General features: G+C 52.6%; 3 protein-coding genes across 17 annotated transcripts; 1 reads left to right on the forward strand and 2 right to left on the reverse strand.

The window, feature by feature from the left end:
- Nucleotides 1-509: 509 nt before the first annotated feature.
- On the reverse strand, nucleotides 510-6,137 carry LOC111159426 (late endosomal/lysosomal adaptor, MAPK and MTOR activator 1). Of its 3 annotated transcripts, XM_022521880.1 has the most exons (6): nucleotides 5,964-6,137; nucleotides 2,288-2,433; nucleotides 1,958-2,035; nucleotides 1,470-1,596; nucleotides 1,077-1,141; nucleotides 510-904 (listed from the first exon to the last, which is right to left on the reverse strand). In XM_022521880.1, the coding sequence occupies exons 1-6, from the start codon at nucleotides 6,003-6,005 to the stop codon at nucleotides 802-804; spliced, it is 561 nt and encodes a 186-aa protein (XP_022377588.1). In that variant the 5' UTR covers nucleotides 6,006-6,137; the 3' UTR covers nucleotides 510-801. The 3 variants fall into 3 exon arrangements, with proteins under 3 accessions (XP_022377588.1, XP_022377590.1, XP_022377589.1); XM_022521882.1 differs by having other exon boundaries at nucleotides 510-1,141; nucleotides 1,964-2,035; XM_022521881.1 differs by having other exon boundaries at nucleotides 510-1,141; nucleotides 5,964-6,134.
- Nucleotides 6,138-8,622: 2,485 nt separating this feature from the next.
- On the forward strand, nucleotides 8,623-11,081 carry LOC111159337 (transmembrane O-methyltransferase). Its single transcript, XM_022521735.1, has 3 exons — nucleotides 8,623-8,987; nucleotides 10,065-10,261; nucleotides 10,761-11,081. The coding sequence occupies exons 1-3, from the start codon at nucleotides 8,672-8,674 to the stop codon at nucleotides 11,079-11,081; spliced, it is 834 nt and encodes a 277-aa protein (XP_022377443.1). The 5' UTR covers nucleotides 8,623-8,671.
- Nucleotides 11,082-11,730: 649 nt separating this feature from the next.
- LOC111159437 (anaphase promoting complex subunit 15) lies at nucleotides 11,731-14,922 on the reverse strand. Of its 13 annotated transcripts, none has more exons than XM_022521910.1 (5): nucleotides 14,738-14,922; nucleotides 13,223-13,352; nucleotides 12,680-12,739; nucleotides 12,215-12,352; nucleotides 11,731-12,065 (listed from the first exon to the last, which is right to left on the reverse strand). In XM_022521910.1, exons 2-5 carry the CDS (start codon nucleotides 13,340-13,342, stop codon nucleotides 12,018-12,020), a joined length of 366 nt encoding a protein of 121 aa, XP_022377618.1. In that variant the 5' UTR covers nucleotides 13,343-13,352; nucleotides 14,738-14,922; the 3' UTR covers nucleotides 11,731-12,017. The 13 variants fall into 13 exon arrangements, with proteins under 13 accessions (XP_022377618.1, XP_022377621.1, XP_022377615.1 ...); XM_022521913.1 differs by having other exon boundaries at nucleotides 13,223-13,347; nucleotides 14,738-14,849; XM_022521907.1 differs by having other exon boundaries at nucleotides 11,731-12,077; nucleotides 13,223-13,347; nucleotides 14,738-14,849.
- Between the last annotated feature and the right edge of the window lie 375 nt (nucleotides 14,923-15,297).

Consider the following 15,297-nt stretch of genomic DNA (forward strand, 5'->3'; position numbering starts at 1 on the left):
ATTCAGATAACCTGAGGTTGGAGCTGCTTCACAGAGCACAAGTTTCTGTGGGTACACCTCAGAGAAGATGCTAGACCCCCCACTTCAATCAGATCAGAGTAGCTCCACTCTGTTTTACATGCTGGTGTTCTGCTTGAGATTTCTTCAGATAAACAGAATCTTCTGCTTGAAAACAGTGGCTTGCTGGCTCCGTATCAAGTATCCTTAGTCTGCCTTTACCCCTCAACCCTGGGCTTGTTGGTAATTCCACTGCACCTGAAGCAGGGCCCCCAACAGTGACAGCTGCCTTGGATTCCAGTTTGTTCAGTATTCACTGGAGAAGGAACAAGCAGTCTTATCCAATCTGAGGTTAGCCCAGGCCAAGTTCCAGCTAAGACCTGGGAACTCTGAACCCTTATCTCCTGGATTCCTCTCAATGGCCCTAGAAGATGTGCCCCCCCGCCCCATCTCACTGCTCACAGACAAGAAGTACTAGGGTGGTGGGCAGGACAGAGGGGCTGCAACCAGCACACAGATGAATACACTTCCTTTATCGAGGGCGACAAACCAAAACAAAACCCCAAAACCCCAAACATGTAAAAACCCAGGGTGCTAGAAATACAAACTCAATTCATTCAAATTCAAGCTCGTCCAGACCCTGGTCATAAACCCTCATGAGGTGCATGTGAGCACCAAGTCAGGGAGGGGGGAAAGGAGTGAGGCCAAGAGAAAGGGTGGGAAGAGGGCCCCCACAGGCCCCCTAGGGATCACCCTCACAGTGGTACCTCCACCTTCCCAGTGACAGTGAAGACCTACTAGGCCCTAACCTTTTGATCCCCACCCCATCCCTGGCCAGGGCTTTGAATGCCAGTCCCAAATGGTTCTGCCCTCCCTTGCTCCGTCTTCAAGTGCTGAGGCTTCCGGCCTCACTCTTCTCCTCCTCCACACTCTTCTCTGTGATTAGTAGCAGGTCAGGGTGCTGTGAGAGCCGCAGTAAGGCTGGGCGCCAGGGGAGGCAGGGTGGAGATGGGGTGGAGAGAAGAGAAGAGCTGTCCAAGGATCCCTCTCTTCACGGGATCCCGAACTGTACAACCAGCTCCTCTTTTGCGTCCACTCGGATCTGAGAAAGTGCACTGTAGGCATAAGCAGCTATCCTGGAGACCTGGGACAGAGGGGCCAGGGACGAGAGGAACAGAGAGAGGCAGTGAGAAGAGAGATTGGGTGGCGAGAGAGGAGGGGATGGTGGGGGACAGGAAGCCAAAGAGAAAGGCAGGGATGGGACAGACAGCAAAGAACAAAGGGGGGCAAAGAAAATAAGGGTAGAAACAAGAACATACAAAGTACAAGAGGTGAGAGTGAGTTGGGCACTCGAGCTACCAGGCTCCCTAACTCCACTTCCCTGCTGCCTCTGAGACAGAGAAGGTGACCCCTCTGCCACAGCCTGGGCCTGGAGGGAAGGGTAGGCAGGGGTGGGCCCAGGGGCGGCTCACCTGCTGCAAGTCGGAGAAGGGGACAGGCTCGCTGGCCAGCACTTGGTGGGGCTGGCTGGTGAGAGATGGCAGCGGCGGCAGCTTCTTCCAGTGGGTCAGGCTGCTGCTTAGCACAGCCAAGCGGGTGCTGGCCAAGAGGATGGATGGGAGTGGGCAGTCAGACCAGTCTGCTCTGCCCAGCCCAGCCCAGCCCAGCCCAGGCAAGCCTTGTTCCTTCAGGCCAGAGAAGAAGGGTGACGGGCACCTCCGCTCACCACGACTTGCTCCAGGCCCACCTCCCTCTGCCTCCGCATCCCTGCGGGCCAAGGGGCAAACAGGGCTGACATGAACATCTGTGTGGTACCAGAGATTTGCTGTCAGTCTCATGCGCTGCACCCAAACAAGAAGCCTGGACTGGGGTTCAGGCTCCAAAGCTGGGTAAGGGGTGGAGGGGCAGGGAGGAGCCCAAGTAGCCTGAGTGGGGGCCACCGAAGCTGGCCGGGCCTCACCTGTACTGCCTTGCCCGGTCCATGTACTCATGCTGCTCCATGCCCTGGGAGTCCGCGGCAGACACGTCAATGATGTTGCTTTGGGGAGAAGAGGCAGAGGGAACATGACAGGTGCTTCAAGAGGGACACACAGGATTCACTGCCAAGTGCCGACTCCAGGGCTATCTGACACCAGTATCCCTGCCTGCCCAGTGGAGCAGGGCTGGGCCCAGAGGCACCTCTAGCCACTGACCTTGCCCATCCCCCATGTCCTGGGCCACACAGTTCCTCTATCCCATCCTTTAACATGGATGGTGAAGCTTTGCCCAGGCTTGGGCCTGTGGTGCTCACCTGGCTGTCTTAGCAAGAATGGAGGAGAGCAAGGCCTGCTCATCTGTGCGAGTGGGAGGCAGGCTGTGGTAGTTGGGCTCGGCTCCATTGAGGGCTTTGGTAGGGGGGCTGCTAGGGTCCAGCAGCAGCTTCCGTTCCTCTCGGTCCTAGGAGAGGCCAAAGGGGAGAAGTCGGCCCTGGAGACTTTAGTCTAACACCTGCCTTTCCTGGGCTCTCCTCTCAGCCCACCTCTGACCTTTAACCACCAAGAAATATCCTAAGTGCCTAAGTGTATGAAATGTCAGCTAAGGCTCAGTCCTGCCTGCCCTTGGGAGCTCAGTTGAGTTGGTGGTCTGGGATGAATCAGAGTGGAACCAAGCAGTTCTAGAGGCCCTGAAAAGATGAATAGAGGCACAAAGCATGTATCCAGTAACACCTCTAGAGCTTCAGAGAACATTCTATTGCCTGATGCAGGTCAGGAGATCCCCCAGACAATTCTATTCCTCGTATAATGCCGGGACAGGAGTCCCAGCCTCTGGGTCACAGAGTCCCACTGTGCCCCCTTCTTGAGGGCAGGTCCCTTCTACTCTGAAGTGTTCACTCTCCTCTGATGCTCTCTTCATACACGACTCCCAGAACCAAACTTGATGCACCTGGTGAAGCCAGACCTGACAACGGAGCTGCTCCCTCCCTTACCATGCCAGCACACCTCTAGTAGTGTGGTTCTGCTTTTTCAGTCACCTACGTTGATCATCACACCCCCCAGAACTAACCTTGGGCCAGACCAAGTCTCCCTGGTCCCTCACAATTCTGTGTATATTTCTCTTCATCCTCATCTACTGCAATCTCTCTGAATATGACCCTGCCTTGAGCCCAACCACTGCAAATCCCCGCTGGCTTGGTGTCAGCTACAAATTGGATAAGCAGACCTGCTGGGTATCTATCCAAGCCGTAAAGAGCAAGGGTGCCCAGGACAAAGCCAAGGACAAGGGGCCCGTCCTGCCTAATGCTGACTCACCAACTCTCAATGCCAGACCACCAGCGCTCCACACCAGGCCACTTTCAGTTCCTACCACAAAACTTCCCACTGCAGGCTCCTGGCTCCCCTGGCCACAGCGTTCCTTACAGAGGGGCCACTTCCTCCTGCTGGCCTGCCCCACCCTAGGCAGGCCCAGCCTTTTGACAGTACTCTTTGTTCTAAAGCCTAGGTTGCCCACGTGTCCTCAGTTTCCAACAACACGAGACAAGAGCTGTGGGATTCTGCCCTATCACCTCCCAACTCCTCAACACAGCCCCTCCTCCTTAAAACACAGGTTAAGTGTGAAAGGGCCAGAAAGACAAAATGCTTGCCAGAGATCAAACTATCTCAAAAGAAAGCTGGCTCCTTAATGAACCCTGAGTTTGCTTCCTGTGTGTCATCCTTCCCCCAGCCCTACTTCAGACAGATCTTCCTGCAGGACAGGGCAGTTTTCCCCCCACCAGGGGTTCTTCAAGAACAATGTTGTTTTCCTGAGACCTAGACTCCCAGAAGAGGCCAGGCTACCCTCATCACAGTGGACAAATCACTTCACTTCACCCCCTCACAGAAGGCCAAGTGTAGCATGGAGGGGATTTTCACACCTAAGTCTGTCCCTGAGTCAGTGTCAACCCAGGGGTCAGGATTTCATCATCTACCCTAGCACAGACACATATATGTGGCCTGCCCATGACTACCCACCTGGTCTATGGGCACAGCTCAAAGAGACAGCTTGGCCCAATGGATAAAGCACATGGCTTGGTATCAAGACACCATGGCTACGGCACTACTCAGCTCTGTATCATTGGCTAGACCACTTAGTCTCTCTAAACTACTTCTTGCCATTAAATACACAACCTGTACCTATATGACAAAACATTTCACAAAAATCAAATGAAAGATCTATAAAGGCCTTTGAAAAATGTATCATACATTCTTTATTAAAATAAAGGAGCAGAGATGAGAGTGGGAGAGGGGCCTGTCCAAGAGTTGAGAGAGGGACTCTTAGTGAATGGTATGGCATAGACTTTTGCCACACAAAGCCTTAAATCAGCACAGATCAAGCACCATTCTGGGGGTTAAAAACAGAAGTGAGAGTCTGTCAAGAAGGTGAAAATCAGGGGCACCTGGGTGGCTCAGTGGGTTAAGCCTCTGCCTTTGGCTCGGGTCATGATCCCAGGGTCCTGGAATCGAGCCCCGCGTCGGGCTCTCTGCTCTACAGGGAGCCTGCTTCCAGCTCTCTCTCTGCCTACTTGTGATCTCTGTGTCAAATAAACAAAATCTTTAAAAAAAAAAAAAAAAAAAAAGTGAAAATCAGGAGAGCAGCAAACTAGAAGCTTGTATCCTTTCTTAAAAGGCACTACCCCTTCTTGAACCCTTCATTCCTTCCAAAAGTCTGTTTTACTCTTTAGGGCACAATTTCCCACAGTTTTCCCAGTAGGCAAGAATACTGTCTCCTCTAGGAGGCTGGAATAAAGTGAGGGATAGTGGGCATGAGGTATGCCTAACATAAGGCATAGGAAATAAGAGTATGTGTTCACTGAGTGTTTCGGAAATTAATGAGGCCCAGGTGTCACCCATACTTCTTATACAAATGATATTTTCCTAACCCTAAGTCCTTAACCCAAAATAGGTTCATGTGAGTCACTGGGGAAAGACCTACTTCCCAAATACCAGTAACAAAATCCATTTCTGTGACCATCTTCCCCACCAGACTGTGAGCTACTTGCTGAAATCTTTCTATCCTGTGTCTAGAATGTGTTGAAATGTAGAATCCAAACTTAGAGATAATAAAAAAGGTGAGTGGCCAAAAGCTTGAGACTTCATCCTCAGGAAGGTCTCCCCACTCCTAAAAGGAGATCAAGCAAGCAGGGCAGGTTTAAGGTGGGAAGTGAGAATGCACCAAGAAGAGGAGGGAGAATTTAAAACTGCACAGGTTTCTCAGCCTAGTCCCTTGTGCAAAAGGATCAGATCTACAAATTCCCAGGACAGGCCCCTCTCTAGCTGAAGGAACCTTCAGGCCCCAAGCAAAAACTGCACTGAGGCAGGCCAAACTGAGCTCCCCATCCTGCCTCCCTAATCTAATCCAGTCAAGGCGGAAACCCACTTTGTAGCTTCCCAAATGCCTCGATGTCTTCACTGTCTCTACCAAATTCTTCGCTGGTCAACTCAAATGCCACCTACTTCCAGAGGCCTTCTCTGACCACAAACCAGCAGTGACCTTACTTCTTCAACCCCAGGGGCTGAAAGCCTATACCAATTCCTGATTCATGTCAGGACAAATGAACTCTTAGCATCAGCTTACCCATCTCTAGAATGGATTCACAAAGCCCGCTCACACAAGCACAGAAAAAGCACATAAAGCTGGGAAGGCAGTGCTTCCCAGAGACCAAGGTTGAGGAACCTAAAGGCTATAAAGGTTTAAGGGTGGGATAAGATGAAAGGGTGGGGCGAGCGTGATAGACGGGTTCCTGCACACCCCACTGGGGAGACTGTGGAGAAGCTGGGGCTTTAACAGGGGTAGGAGCCTGGCCAGGCGTCCCCTCTGTAGTCTGTCCCCTCCCGGCCTCCGTACTATATGAACCCCGCAGTCCTACTCCCGCTCTTCTGCAGGTTTTCTTCTGGGCCCCACGCCCCAGCCTCTCAACCCTCATTCCCGAACCTCGCCCGCCGCGGCCGCACCTGGTCCGAGTCCTCGTTCTCGCTGCTGTAGCAGCACCCCATGGCCGGGGTCGGGCCGGGCACTCAGGCCGCGCCGAGGAGGGACGGCGTCCGACGGGAGCCCTTCCGGTCACATGACCCGTGGCTACATCCAGCAAGCAGCCACCCGCCTCCCGGCCTATCCCTTCCCAGAGTCGCGCCGCCGCCGCCGCAATACTGGCTTCCGGCCCCGCCTCCACCGCGTGATCACCGCCAACCAATAGGGAGGCTCACCTCCCTTGACAAACGCAAGACACGCGACGCGATGAAAGGGGGGGCGGATCACATGACTTCAGCCCCTGTCCACTCTTGGAGCTCGCGTTTTCTTCCGCCGGCTCTAGAGGTCCTCCTAGTATGTGGTGGGGTGGCGGCCAGGCTACCTTTCTGAGGCAATGAGTGAACTTATACCAAATGCTATCATGATTTGCTTCCCTAAATACCATGCGAGGGGCGAGTGGGACTGAGGCCCCATGCTCCTAGAGCACAACAATGTTTGTATACAAACTTTGGACCCAGATGCCCAGCCCGCAGTTGTGAACACCTAAAGAGTATGGCGCCCAACGGAGTTCTCAGCATCTACTGAGGATCGGAGACTTATTGGAAGAAAAGCCCTTATTCCTACGCAAACCGGAGCAGAGCTCAATCCTGGAAGAGAGAGAGCGCCTCACGGGCTTTGCCCTCAAGCATTTCTCGTCGATCTTAATGGCCTTTTTACAGCAATCGTAGTAATCTAACACAATGATGTTTTCTTAGAACCATCCCATAGCTTCTCTTGGACGCTGAACACAGGTCCACGTATGTCATTCAAGATCTTGCAGACCCTCTCACCTGCCTTCCATTCCAGCATCTGGATCATGGAGACTAGTAGTGATTGTGGTGGCGGTGCAGGGATGATTGGAGTGAAGCCTCACTAGCCATAAGAAAATATTTGCAGTTCCCTAACTGACCTGGACATTCCATGTGTGCCTGGAACACTGTCTCCCCACCAGGTCTGTCTTCTGTCTTAAACCCTCACTACAAACAGTATTTTCCTGATTGCCATCTTCAATCCCATTATTTGGGAATGTCTAGCTTCCTGTGCCTAATTCCTGTCATGTTGATTCCTTCATTTATCTTATCAAAAATTACTGTCTCGGGGTGCCTGGGTGGCTCATTGGGTTAAAGCCTCTGCCTTCGGTTCAAGTCATGAGCCCAGAGCCCTGGGATCCATCCCCACACCCGGCTCTCTGTTCCGCGGGGAGCCTGCTTCCTTCTCTCTCTCTCTCTGCCTGCCTCTCTGCCTACTTGTGATCTCTGTCAAATAAATAAAAATCTTTTAAAAAAATTACTGTCTCTGATGTGCCACACACCCTTCTGTAGAGATACATAGCAGTTCACAAAACAGCCCAAAGTCCCTGTATCTATGGAGCACTGCATTATGTCTATTCTACATTTCTGGATCAGTATCTTCGTTCAGTATCTTCGGAGTTCCTGGAGGAAGGGGGCAAGACCTGACTCCCCTCTGCAACCCACATCCTGGCATTTGCTTAGCAAAAAGTTGAATTTTGAATTGAGTAAATTACAGCCTCCCATCACTTTGGCTCACACCATGCCCCATTGTCCTGATACAAGGAGTTAGAAGAGAGGTCACCAAACCCAGTAGCTCTTATTACCGCTCAGATCAAGACCCTGCAGTTCGGTACAATTTTTTCAGGAGTTGAGAAGGGTAAGAGTCAGCCCCACCTTGTTCCTGCAGCTAGTAACCTGAACTGCAGGTCTCAGGTGGCAGCAGCAATTCTGCATCAATAATTGAAAGCAGGTCCAGCCTGCCTCAGGGTTCTCCGGCCCCAAGGACTCCCCCTCCTTTCCTATGCTCTGATCGTCCCCAAGCAGGAGCCTCCAGCCCAGGTAAGCAGGGCTCTTGAGTGTGGGTTCCCAAGCACATCAGTTCAAACTCACTATCACTCACCTACTCACATCCATTTATACACTCTTACTTTCAATTTCAGTCCCCACCATCACCAGGGGCCTCACAAGGGGCAGATCTGGAGGAAAGGGAGGATGGTCCAGGGCAAGCCAAAGGAGAAGGCACTTACCCCTATAGGGGGCCAGCAAGAAGAAGAGGCTTAAGTGAGGGGGCTGTGTGCTGTGTGTGTTTACACTTGTAAAAGGAATTCTGAGAGAGAACAGAAAAGCTGAATGCAGGGGAGGGGAAACAGGACTGGAGAGGATATAGAATCAAGGACTCCTCCCACCCTCAAAGAAGACCAGATGGAGGGGTGGGAAGAAATCTCATTCTAACACTCTATGGAGTGTTTTGATTGCCTTCTACTAAGGCAGCACATAGGGCCTGAAGGGGTTTCTGACTACAAATCTGTGCTCTTTTGCTCTACATTAATGGGTCAGAGAAGAAAAGGCAGAGGGTGGAGAGGGTAGAGGATATCTCAGAGGAGGTCTGCGAAAGCAGTTCAGAGATGAGGAAATGAGGAGAAACAGGTAGAAGAAGGTGAAGATAGGACCAAGGGGTAGAAGTGGGAAAAGGTGGCTTGGGTGTGGGTGCAGAACATAGACTAGCATGAAGTCCTTGAAAGTGCATGGGCTTGAAATCAGACCAATTCAGATTCAAATCCCAGTTCTGCTGTGTGACTCTGAACAAAAGTCTCTTTTGAGCTATGGTCTTTAAAATATAGAGATAATACAAATGACAAGCAATGATGCGTGTGGGTTTCCCTCCCTGCCTCCCTTCACACCCAGTCCTGGTAGGGACCATGTCCCCCGCCATCGCACTGGCCTTCCTGCCCCTGGTGGTGACATTGCTGGTGCGGTACCGGCACTACTTCCGACTGCTGGTGCGTATGGTCTTGCTGCGGAGCCTCCGAGATTGCCTTTCAGGGCTGCGGATTGAGGAGCGGGCCTTCAGCTATGTGCTCACCCATGCCCTGCCTGGGGACCCCAGTCACATCCTCACCACCCTGGACCACTGGAGCAGCCACTGCGAGTACCTGGGCCACATGGGGCCTGTCAAAGGTCAGTGTTCCTTAACCGTCTGCTCTAGGAAGCACCCCCAAGATGGTAAGGAAGGTCTGGGATCTGCCACTGCCTACTGGGTGCCCTGGGCGGGTTCCTGATCCTCTCTGGGGCTCTTTTTTTCCCTCTACAAATGAGGGGGTTAGGCAGTTATTCATTCATCTAGCAAACACTTATTGCCACCCTTTTTTACTAGGCCTGTACTAGGTGCTGGGTGGGAAAAGGAGGCAGAGGCCACATAGATCAATCAGCCACAAATGCTGGCCTCAAAGGAGACGTAATACAAAGGGAATAACCATCACAGTGCATACCCCATAATTTTGTAATTACCTGTCCTAAATATTTCTCCCCACACCGTGGAGTCTCCCACATCCCATTTAGGGTAGCTGCCTGGCTTTGTCTGAGTCCCAGCTTCTGGCACAAGTGCTTTTAGAGTCTGAAGAAATTTTTCAAATTCCAAGGTTAGAAAGATATTCAATGAATATAACAAGGGGGGATGAAACTGGGAAGTTCCAGCAAAGGTTTCGGTTGGTTGTTTCTACTTGAGCCCTCCTGGAGGAAGCAACACTTACACACAGCCTAGAATTGCTTCCAGCTTGGCCAAGCAGATAAACACAGGGGTGGGGAGGGGCAAAACCAGCCACATATACTAACGCAGCAGGATGGAATGAGTCAGCACTGACTTGGCTGATTCTGGCCACAGTGTACGGGAGGGCTTTGATACAGGCTACAGATGGGAAGAACTGGAAAGGTTGGCTAGGATCGGGTCCAAGAAGGTCCTGAATGTCAGGCTGAGGATCTCAAGTTCAATCTCAAAGGCCTTGAGGATCATAGGAACCAAGGAACAAAGGGTCAGATTTGTTTGTTGGAAAGATGCCTGATGGGTGGTATGAAGAAAAGAGTGAAGGAGACAAGCCGGGAGGGGGAAGAGGACCAGTGGAGCAGCTGGAACTATAGTCTGAGAAGACCCCAGCTGGCTGGGGGTTGCAGTGAGGCAGGTGGCCATTTGAGATCCCTTTCTGTCAGGGGTCCTACATCCATCTCCCACATTTGCTGCAACAGCCGTCTTTCCCCCAGGTCAGATCCTGATGCGGCTGGTGGAGGAGAGGGCCCCTGCTTCCGTGCTAGAGCTGGGCACCCACTGCGGGTACTCTACATTGCTTATTGCCCGTGCCCTGCCGCCCGAGGGCCGCCTTCTCACCGTGGAGTGGGACCCACGCATGGCAGTAGTGGCTGAAAAACTCATCCGCCTGGCTGGCTTCGACGAGCGCACGGTCAGCCCCCACCTCCCAGACCCTTGTCTCTTCTCTCCCATGCCCAGCCTTGCCCGAGCCAGGCCTCTCCAGTGAGGGAATCCCACCTAGGAGAAGGCAGCAGCTCCACATAGGGGACTGTGACCCTGGGTGATTCATGAATTCCTGCCCTTCTGTTCCACGTCATTTGCTCATATTTGCTGCTGGATGACAAAGGAGCAGTTAAGAGGAGGGTCTCTGGAGCCCAGCAAATCAGGGTCCAAAGCTTCAGTCTACCCCTTGTGAGCTTTATGACCTTGGGCAAAGCACTTATTCCCTGAATCTCAGCTTCATCACTGACAGAATGGAAATCACAATACTGATGATGACCTCTTGGGTTTGTTCTGATGATAGAGGAAATGTGTGAACACTCGTGGGGTCCTAGGCCAGGACCTGGCGTAAAGTAAGCCAGATCATGCAAGAGTCTGGTATGGGAGAACAGTCTCTCCCACCCTCACCTCCAGCTCCTTCTCCCCCACAGGTGGAGCTCATTGTGAGTAGCTCAGAGGAGGTGATCCCACGCCTACAAACCCAGTACCTGCTGAACCAGGCAGACATGGTGCTCCTGGCACACCGGCCCCGATGTTACCTGCGAGACCTGCAGCTGCTGGAGGCCCATGCCCTGCTGCCAGCTGGTGCCACTGTGTTGGCTGACCACGTGCTCTTCCCGGGTGCACCTCGCTTCCTGCAGTATGCCAAGAACTGTGGCCGCTACCGCTGCCGCCTCCACCACACTGGCCTCCCAGACTTCCCTGCTATAAAGGATGGCATAGCCCAGCTCACCTATACAGGGCCTAGCTAAGGTCCGGGCCCAGGGGTACTTACTGCTGCCCCTCCACCCCCACCCAAGCAAGGACCGCAGAACATCCCCTCCCCTCCCCGATTGTGGCCTGACACGTGCTGGGCTCAGGGTGGTGGGAGGTTGTCCTCCCACCTGTGGCCTCCCATCCTGTTCCACACTGATTCAGGCATCAAGTTCTGTCAGACTGCTTGGTCCCACTGGCCCCTCTCCTTCCAGAGCAAGTCACAGATTAAGAGGCAAGAGTCTTAAGCTCCCAACCCAACTCTATCACTGATTTTCTGGGTGATTCCAAAGGAGTCCCTGTGTTGCTCTGAGATTTAATCTGCTTTCTTAACACCAAGGATGCTGGCTGGAAGAGTTCCAGGGGCCTTCCAGCTCTGGGCCTCAGAAAGCCAGCCCTCCCCAGCCCATGCAGTTCCAGGTGGGGTCAGAGGAAACAGAGAGGCTCTGAAGGAATGTATGAATATAATCTGGGCCAGAGAAAATGGTAATGGAGCCTGGGGCCAGGGCCACCCTGGCCTTCCTTAGCCCTGGACCACATGCTCAAGTAGGCTTGCCTGAAGTCCCCTGTGTGCCCTCTCCCTGAAGTTCAAGAGAAGGTGCTGGATTCCTCCAGGCCCCACCAACAAATAGGGAATAGACACGGGGGTTGGGGGGAATCAGTCCTGTGTCTTTATTAAAGGGAGTTAGAAAGAGACTATACCTGGCAACCAAAGGGTGAAGTACTAGGCAGAAAGGTGGGTTGGGCTCAGGCCCTGGGGAATCCAGGGCAAAGTGATGGCCTGGGAGGGGCCAAGGAGACCAGTTCCTGGCAGCAGCTGAAGAGATACCCAAGGGTGAGCTTTCAGACACTGGGGAAATCAGCTGGTTTTGCAGGGGATGCAGGGTAAGTTGGGCTGGCCTGGAATTTCCCTGAGGCCACCCTGCCTTGTCTACCTAGATCATCCACTGGTCCTGATCCTGTTCGTTGCCTTCCATGTCCACCTGGAGAGAAGGCTGGTGTGGGTGGGAAGGGGCCTCAGCCACCCGGCCAGCCCCAGTACCAGATCCAGCCCGTCTGGAACCAGAGTCTCTGTACCCCTTGGGCACCAGTTAGGTCAGGGGCAGGGGCCCTTCCCCACACCCCTGCCTACCTCATTGACCTCTCCATCATCAGGCGACTCATTGTAGTCATTCATCTCATCCATGTCCTGCATGTCCTCATCATCCTCTGAGTCTTCTTCACTATCTTCGTCATCATCTTCATCCTCCTCTTCCTCGTCATCATAGTGCTGGTGAGGCAGGGGAGAGCCTATAGGCTCTATAGGGCTGTCTGGACCAGTTCAAGTGCTGCTCCACTTGAAGCCAGTCTCTGGGAACAACGAATGACCCTCCATTCCCCAACCATGCCCCACCCCTTTGAGTCTAGCAAGCAGATGCATGTTCTGCAGGACCTTAGTGCTGAGTCCAATGGCTACTTATTCTACCTCCCCTTTAGAGCCTCCACCCAGAGCTGAGGACCACAACTGCTCAGGGGTCAGAAGCAGGACCTTCAGAAGTAGAGCAGAGCCTTAGTCCACCTGGGCCCCACACAAGCCCTACCTGCTGGAACCACTCACCTCTGAGGCCGGCTTGCCAATAGGTACCAAGTTGTTGTCTTTCTCTGCGATGCTCTGGAGCTGTGGCCAAAATGGGAGAAGAGCAGGGTCAGGGCCTGAGCAGGAGAGGTCAGGGACACGGGACTAGCCCACTGTGCCCCTAAGATGACCCCTCAAGTGTGGAGAAGCTTCCTTCCAGTTTCCAGAAAGAAATCAATCCCTCTGTCTCTTGTCATCTGCCACTTACTTATAAACTTGATCCAACTACATAAATTCTCTGGGCTGTGGTTTCCTCATAAGATTATGGTGAGGATGAAGTGAGAAACTATCATTTTAGAATATCCCATCTACGAGGTCCTCAATAAAGTCAAAATTATGTCCTATGCTTTAGGGAAAAGAGCCTGGGCTCCAGTCTGGCCCAGAAGTCTAATGGGCCCACAGTAAATCAGAGTCCTACAAAGATGTGAAGCGAGCCCTCCTTCCTCCCAGCTTGATTATTCCCAACTCAGGGCAAAAAGCTATTCCCTGACTGAGGCTCCACCACCGTGTTAGGTCCTTACTCACCCAGGCCTGATGCTGTTGTTCTTGCTGCTGTAGCTCTGTCTCCTCCACACAGGGTCGATCCAGGTTAAACCACAGTGTCTCCGTCACACGGGGGAAAAGTGAGGGAAACAAGGTGGACATGGCTCCTAGACTGAGGTAAAGGGCCAGGTGAAATCCAGCTGTCAGGTGTCTTTGGTTGGGGTTTTATTTGGTTACAGTTTAATTTGGGGGTGAGGTGGAGAAGAAGGTGGCAGGGAAATAGCTCTTCTTGGTGGGAATTAGATAGACCTGGGTTTGAATCCTGCTCCCCCACTTACTAGCTGTTTTGACCTTGGCCAAGTCACTTAACCTCTCTGAGCCTCAGTTTCCTCATCTGTAAAATGGGGAATAACAATTATACTACACTCTCATAGTTATTCTGATAATTAATTCCCTTTATGGAGAAGTAAAGTGTTTAAACTGGTCAAGGCGGGGAAGAGAATGGAACCCAAATGTAGAGCTATGAATCCAGAATGCAGACCAACACTACAAAATTAGGCAAAATTAGAACAAGGCTCCACTGACACTATCTTTTCCTCCTCCAAACAGTAAAACCTACTTCTTGCCCCTCTATGATGATCCCTACCATACTTAACCCCTGTCAGAAATTTAGGACACTAATCACCTCTCTCATGAACGACAGCTAAACTGGGGGGGGGGGGTGTTCCACGTGCAGTATGGTTCAGAAAGGCATGAGTAAATGGATAAGTAAATGGAAGGCTGAATGAACTATCATGTGAGAAAATAAGTCAATTCGGCAAGGATTAAGCAGCTGAGGGGGCTGACCAAAAGGTCCCAGAGAATCTGAATTAAAGTCTTTCACCTCACATGAAAATTGAGGCCCTGCGACAGGCAACGACGGGCTCTAGATCACGAGTTGGGGCACTGAATTCCCACGGGGAAGAAATCGAGGCCAGGCACTAGAGGAGATGAGCAGGAGAAAAGGACCTACGTCTAGTTCTGCTTTTACCCTAAACTCATTTGACCGACACTGGGCCAGCCGCTGCCCTTCCGTGAATCTCGGCTTCCCGTCCCATGACACCAGCACAACAGCACCCAAGCTCACGTCCCCTAAGTAGGAGAGGCCACTTAGACTGAGGCTCGGAAAGCCCACCCCTCGCCACCAAGCCACCGCCCATTCTTCGCTTATTATGATAATGACTGCGGGGTGGACCAACACGAAGAATGCAGGGGCGGGATTCGAAAAGGCATTTGCCCTTATAGGGTTACCAATCGCGAAAGGAGCGGGGCCTGAATAGGGCCAATTAACTGGAAGAAATGCTGGGTGACAGAAAGTGACACCAATGAGTGACGGATCTTGGGCGACGGGGTGGGGCTTGGCCTCGACGAAGCGCCAATGAGCTGGAGCTCTTTACTGTTAAAAGGAGTCTGAACTGAAGGACCTGAGGAGCCGCGGCAGGGCCACGGATTTTCTCTGGGGGAGGGCGAAGAGAAGCGGCAGGGAGACAGCGGCCGCAGCCTGGCGTCTGTACTTACCGCACCAGGAGGCGGTAGCCGGCGGCGACCCGGAAGCACTTCTCTCGGTCTGAGCGGAAGAACCCGCCAGAACCCTAGCAGCACCAGCGCGTGCGCCTTGGCTTTCTTTTGTTTCCCGCTCCCGCCCACCACACCGGATGTGACGTTACACACTTCAATCACAACGTTGAGCTTGGAAATTTGCCTACTCTATTGGCCCCTCCTTGAGCCTCCGCCCTTCGGCCTCTCCAGCCTGGACCCTCCCCAAAGGCCCTATTTAACCCCGCCCCTTCGTTCCTGGCCAGGATCGGCTTGCCAACCCCTGCGGAAAAATAGCTGGCAGCAACCGGCTTTAGTACTAGGACTATTTGTCCTGCCGCGTCCCAGGAAAATTCGTCTGCTTCTACCCCGAGATCGCTGGGTGATATTACGCCTCTTCCGTCTGTTCCTTCTCAACTTCAGTTTGTTTGGGCGCATACACTGAATTATGTATGACTTCTGCAGAAATCATTGAGTCCCTGCTATATTCCAGGCTCTGCTAGAACCTGGGGATAAATCTAGAACACGGTCCCTGCCCCCAT

This window comes from Enhydra lutris, unplaced genomic scaffold (assembly GCF_002288905.1).
Source record: "Enhydra lutris kenyoni isolate GAN:26980312 unplaced genomic scaffold, ASM228890v2 scaffoldscaffold68, whole genome shotgun sequence".
Taxonomy (NCBI): Eukaryota; Metazoa; Chordata; class Mammalia; order Carnivora; family Mustelidae; genus Enhydra; species Enhydra lutris.

What these genes read in the sequence shown, in the direction of transcription:
- LOC111159337 (XM_022521735.1), top strand. Translation starts at nt 8,672, where the DNA reads ATGATGCGTGTGGGTTTCCCTCCCTGCCTCCCTTCACACCCAGTCCTG. An exon ending in CCACATGGGGCCTGTCAAAG is followed by an intron (nt 8,988 to 10,064) that starts GTCAGTGTTCCT and finishes TCTTTCCCCCAG; the next exon opens with GTCAGATCCTGATGCGGCTG. An exon ending in CTGGCTTCGACGAGCGCACG is followed by an intron (nt 10,262 to 10,760) that starts GTCAGCCCCCAC and finishes TCTCCCCCACAG; the next exon opens with GTGGAGCTCATTGTGAGTAG.
- LOC111159437 (XM_022521902.1), bottom strand. An exon ending in AACAACAGCATCAGGCCTGG is followed by an intron (nt 12,740 to 13,222) that starts GTGAGTAAGGAC and finishes TTTTGGCCACAG; the next exon opens with CTCCAGAGCATCGCAGAGAA. An exon ending in TTGGCAAGCCGGCCTCAGAG is followed by an intron (nt 12,353 to 12,679) that starts GTGAGTGGTTCC and finishes CTGCCTCACCAG; the next exon opens with CACTATGATGACGAGGAAGA.
- LOC111159426 (XM_022521880.1), bottom strand. Translation starts at nt 6,005, where the DNA reads ATGGGGTGCTGCTACAGCAGCGAGAACGAGGACTCGGACCAG. An exon ending in CCTTCTCCGACTTGCAGCAG is followed by an intron (nt 1,142 to 1,469) that starts GTGAGCCGCCCC and finishes CCTCTGTCCCAG; the next exon opens with GTCTCCAGGATAGCTGCTTA. An exon ending in CGAGTGGACGCAAAAGAGGA is followed by an intron (nt 905 to 1,076) that starts GCTGGTTGTACA and finishes GAGAAGAGTGAG; the next exon opens with GCCGGAAGCCTCAGCACTTG.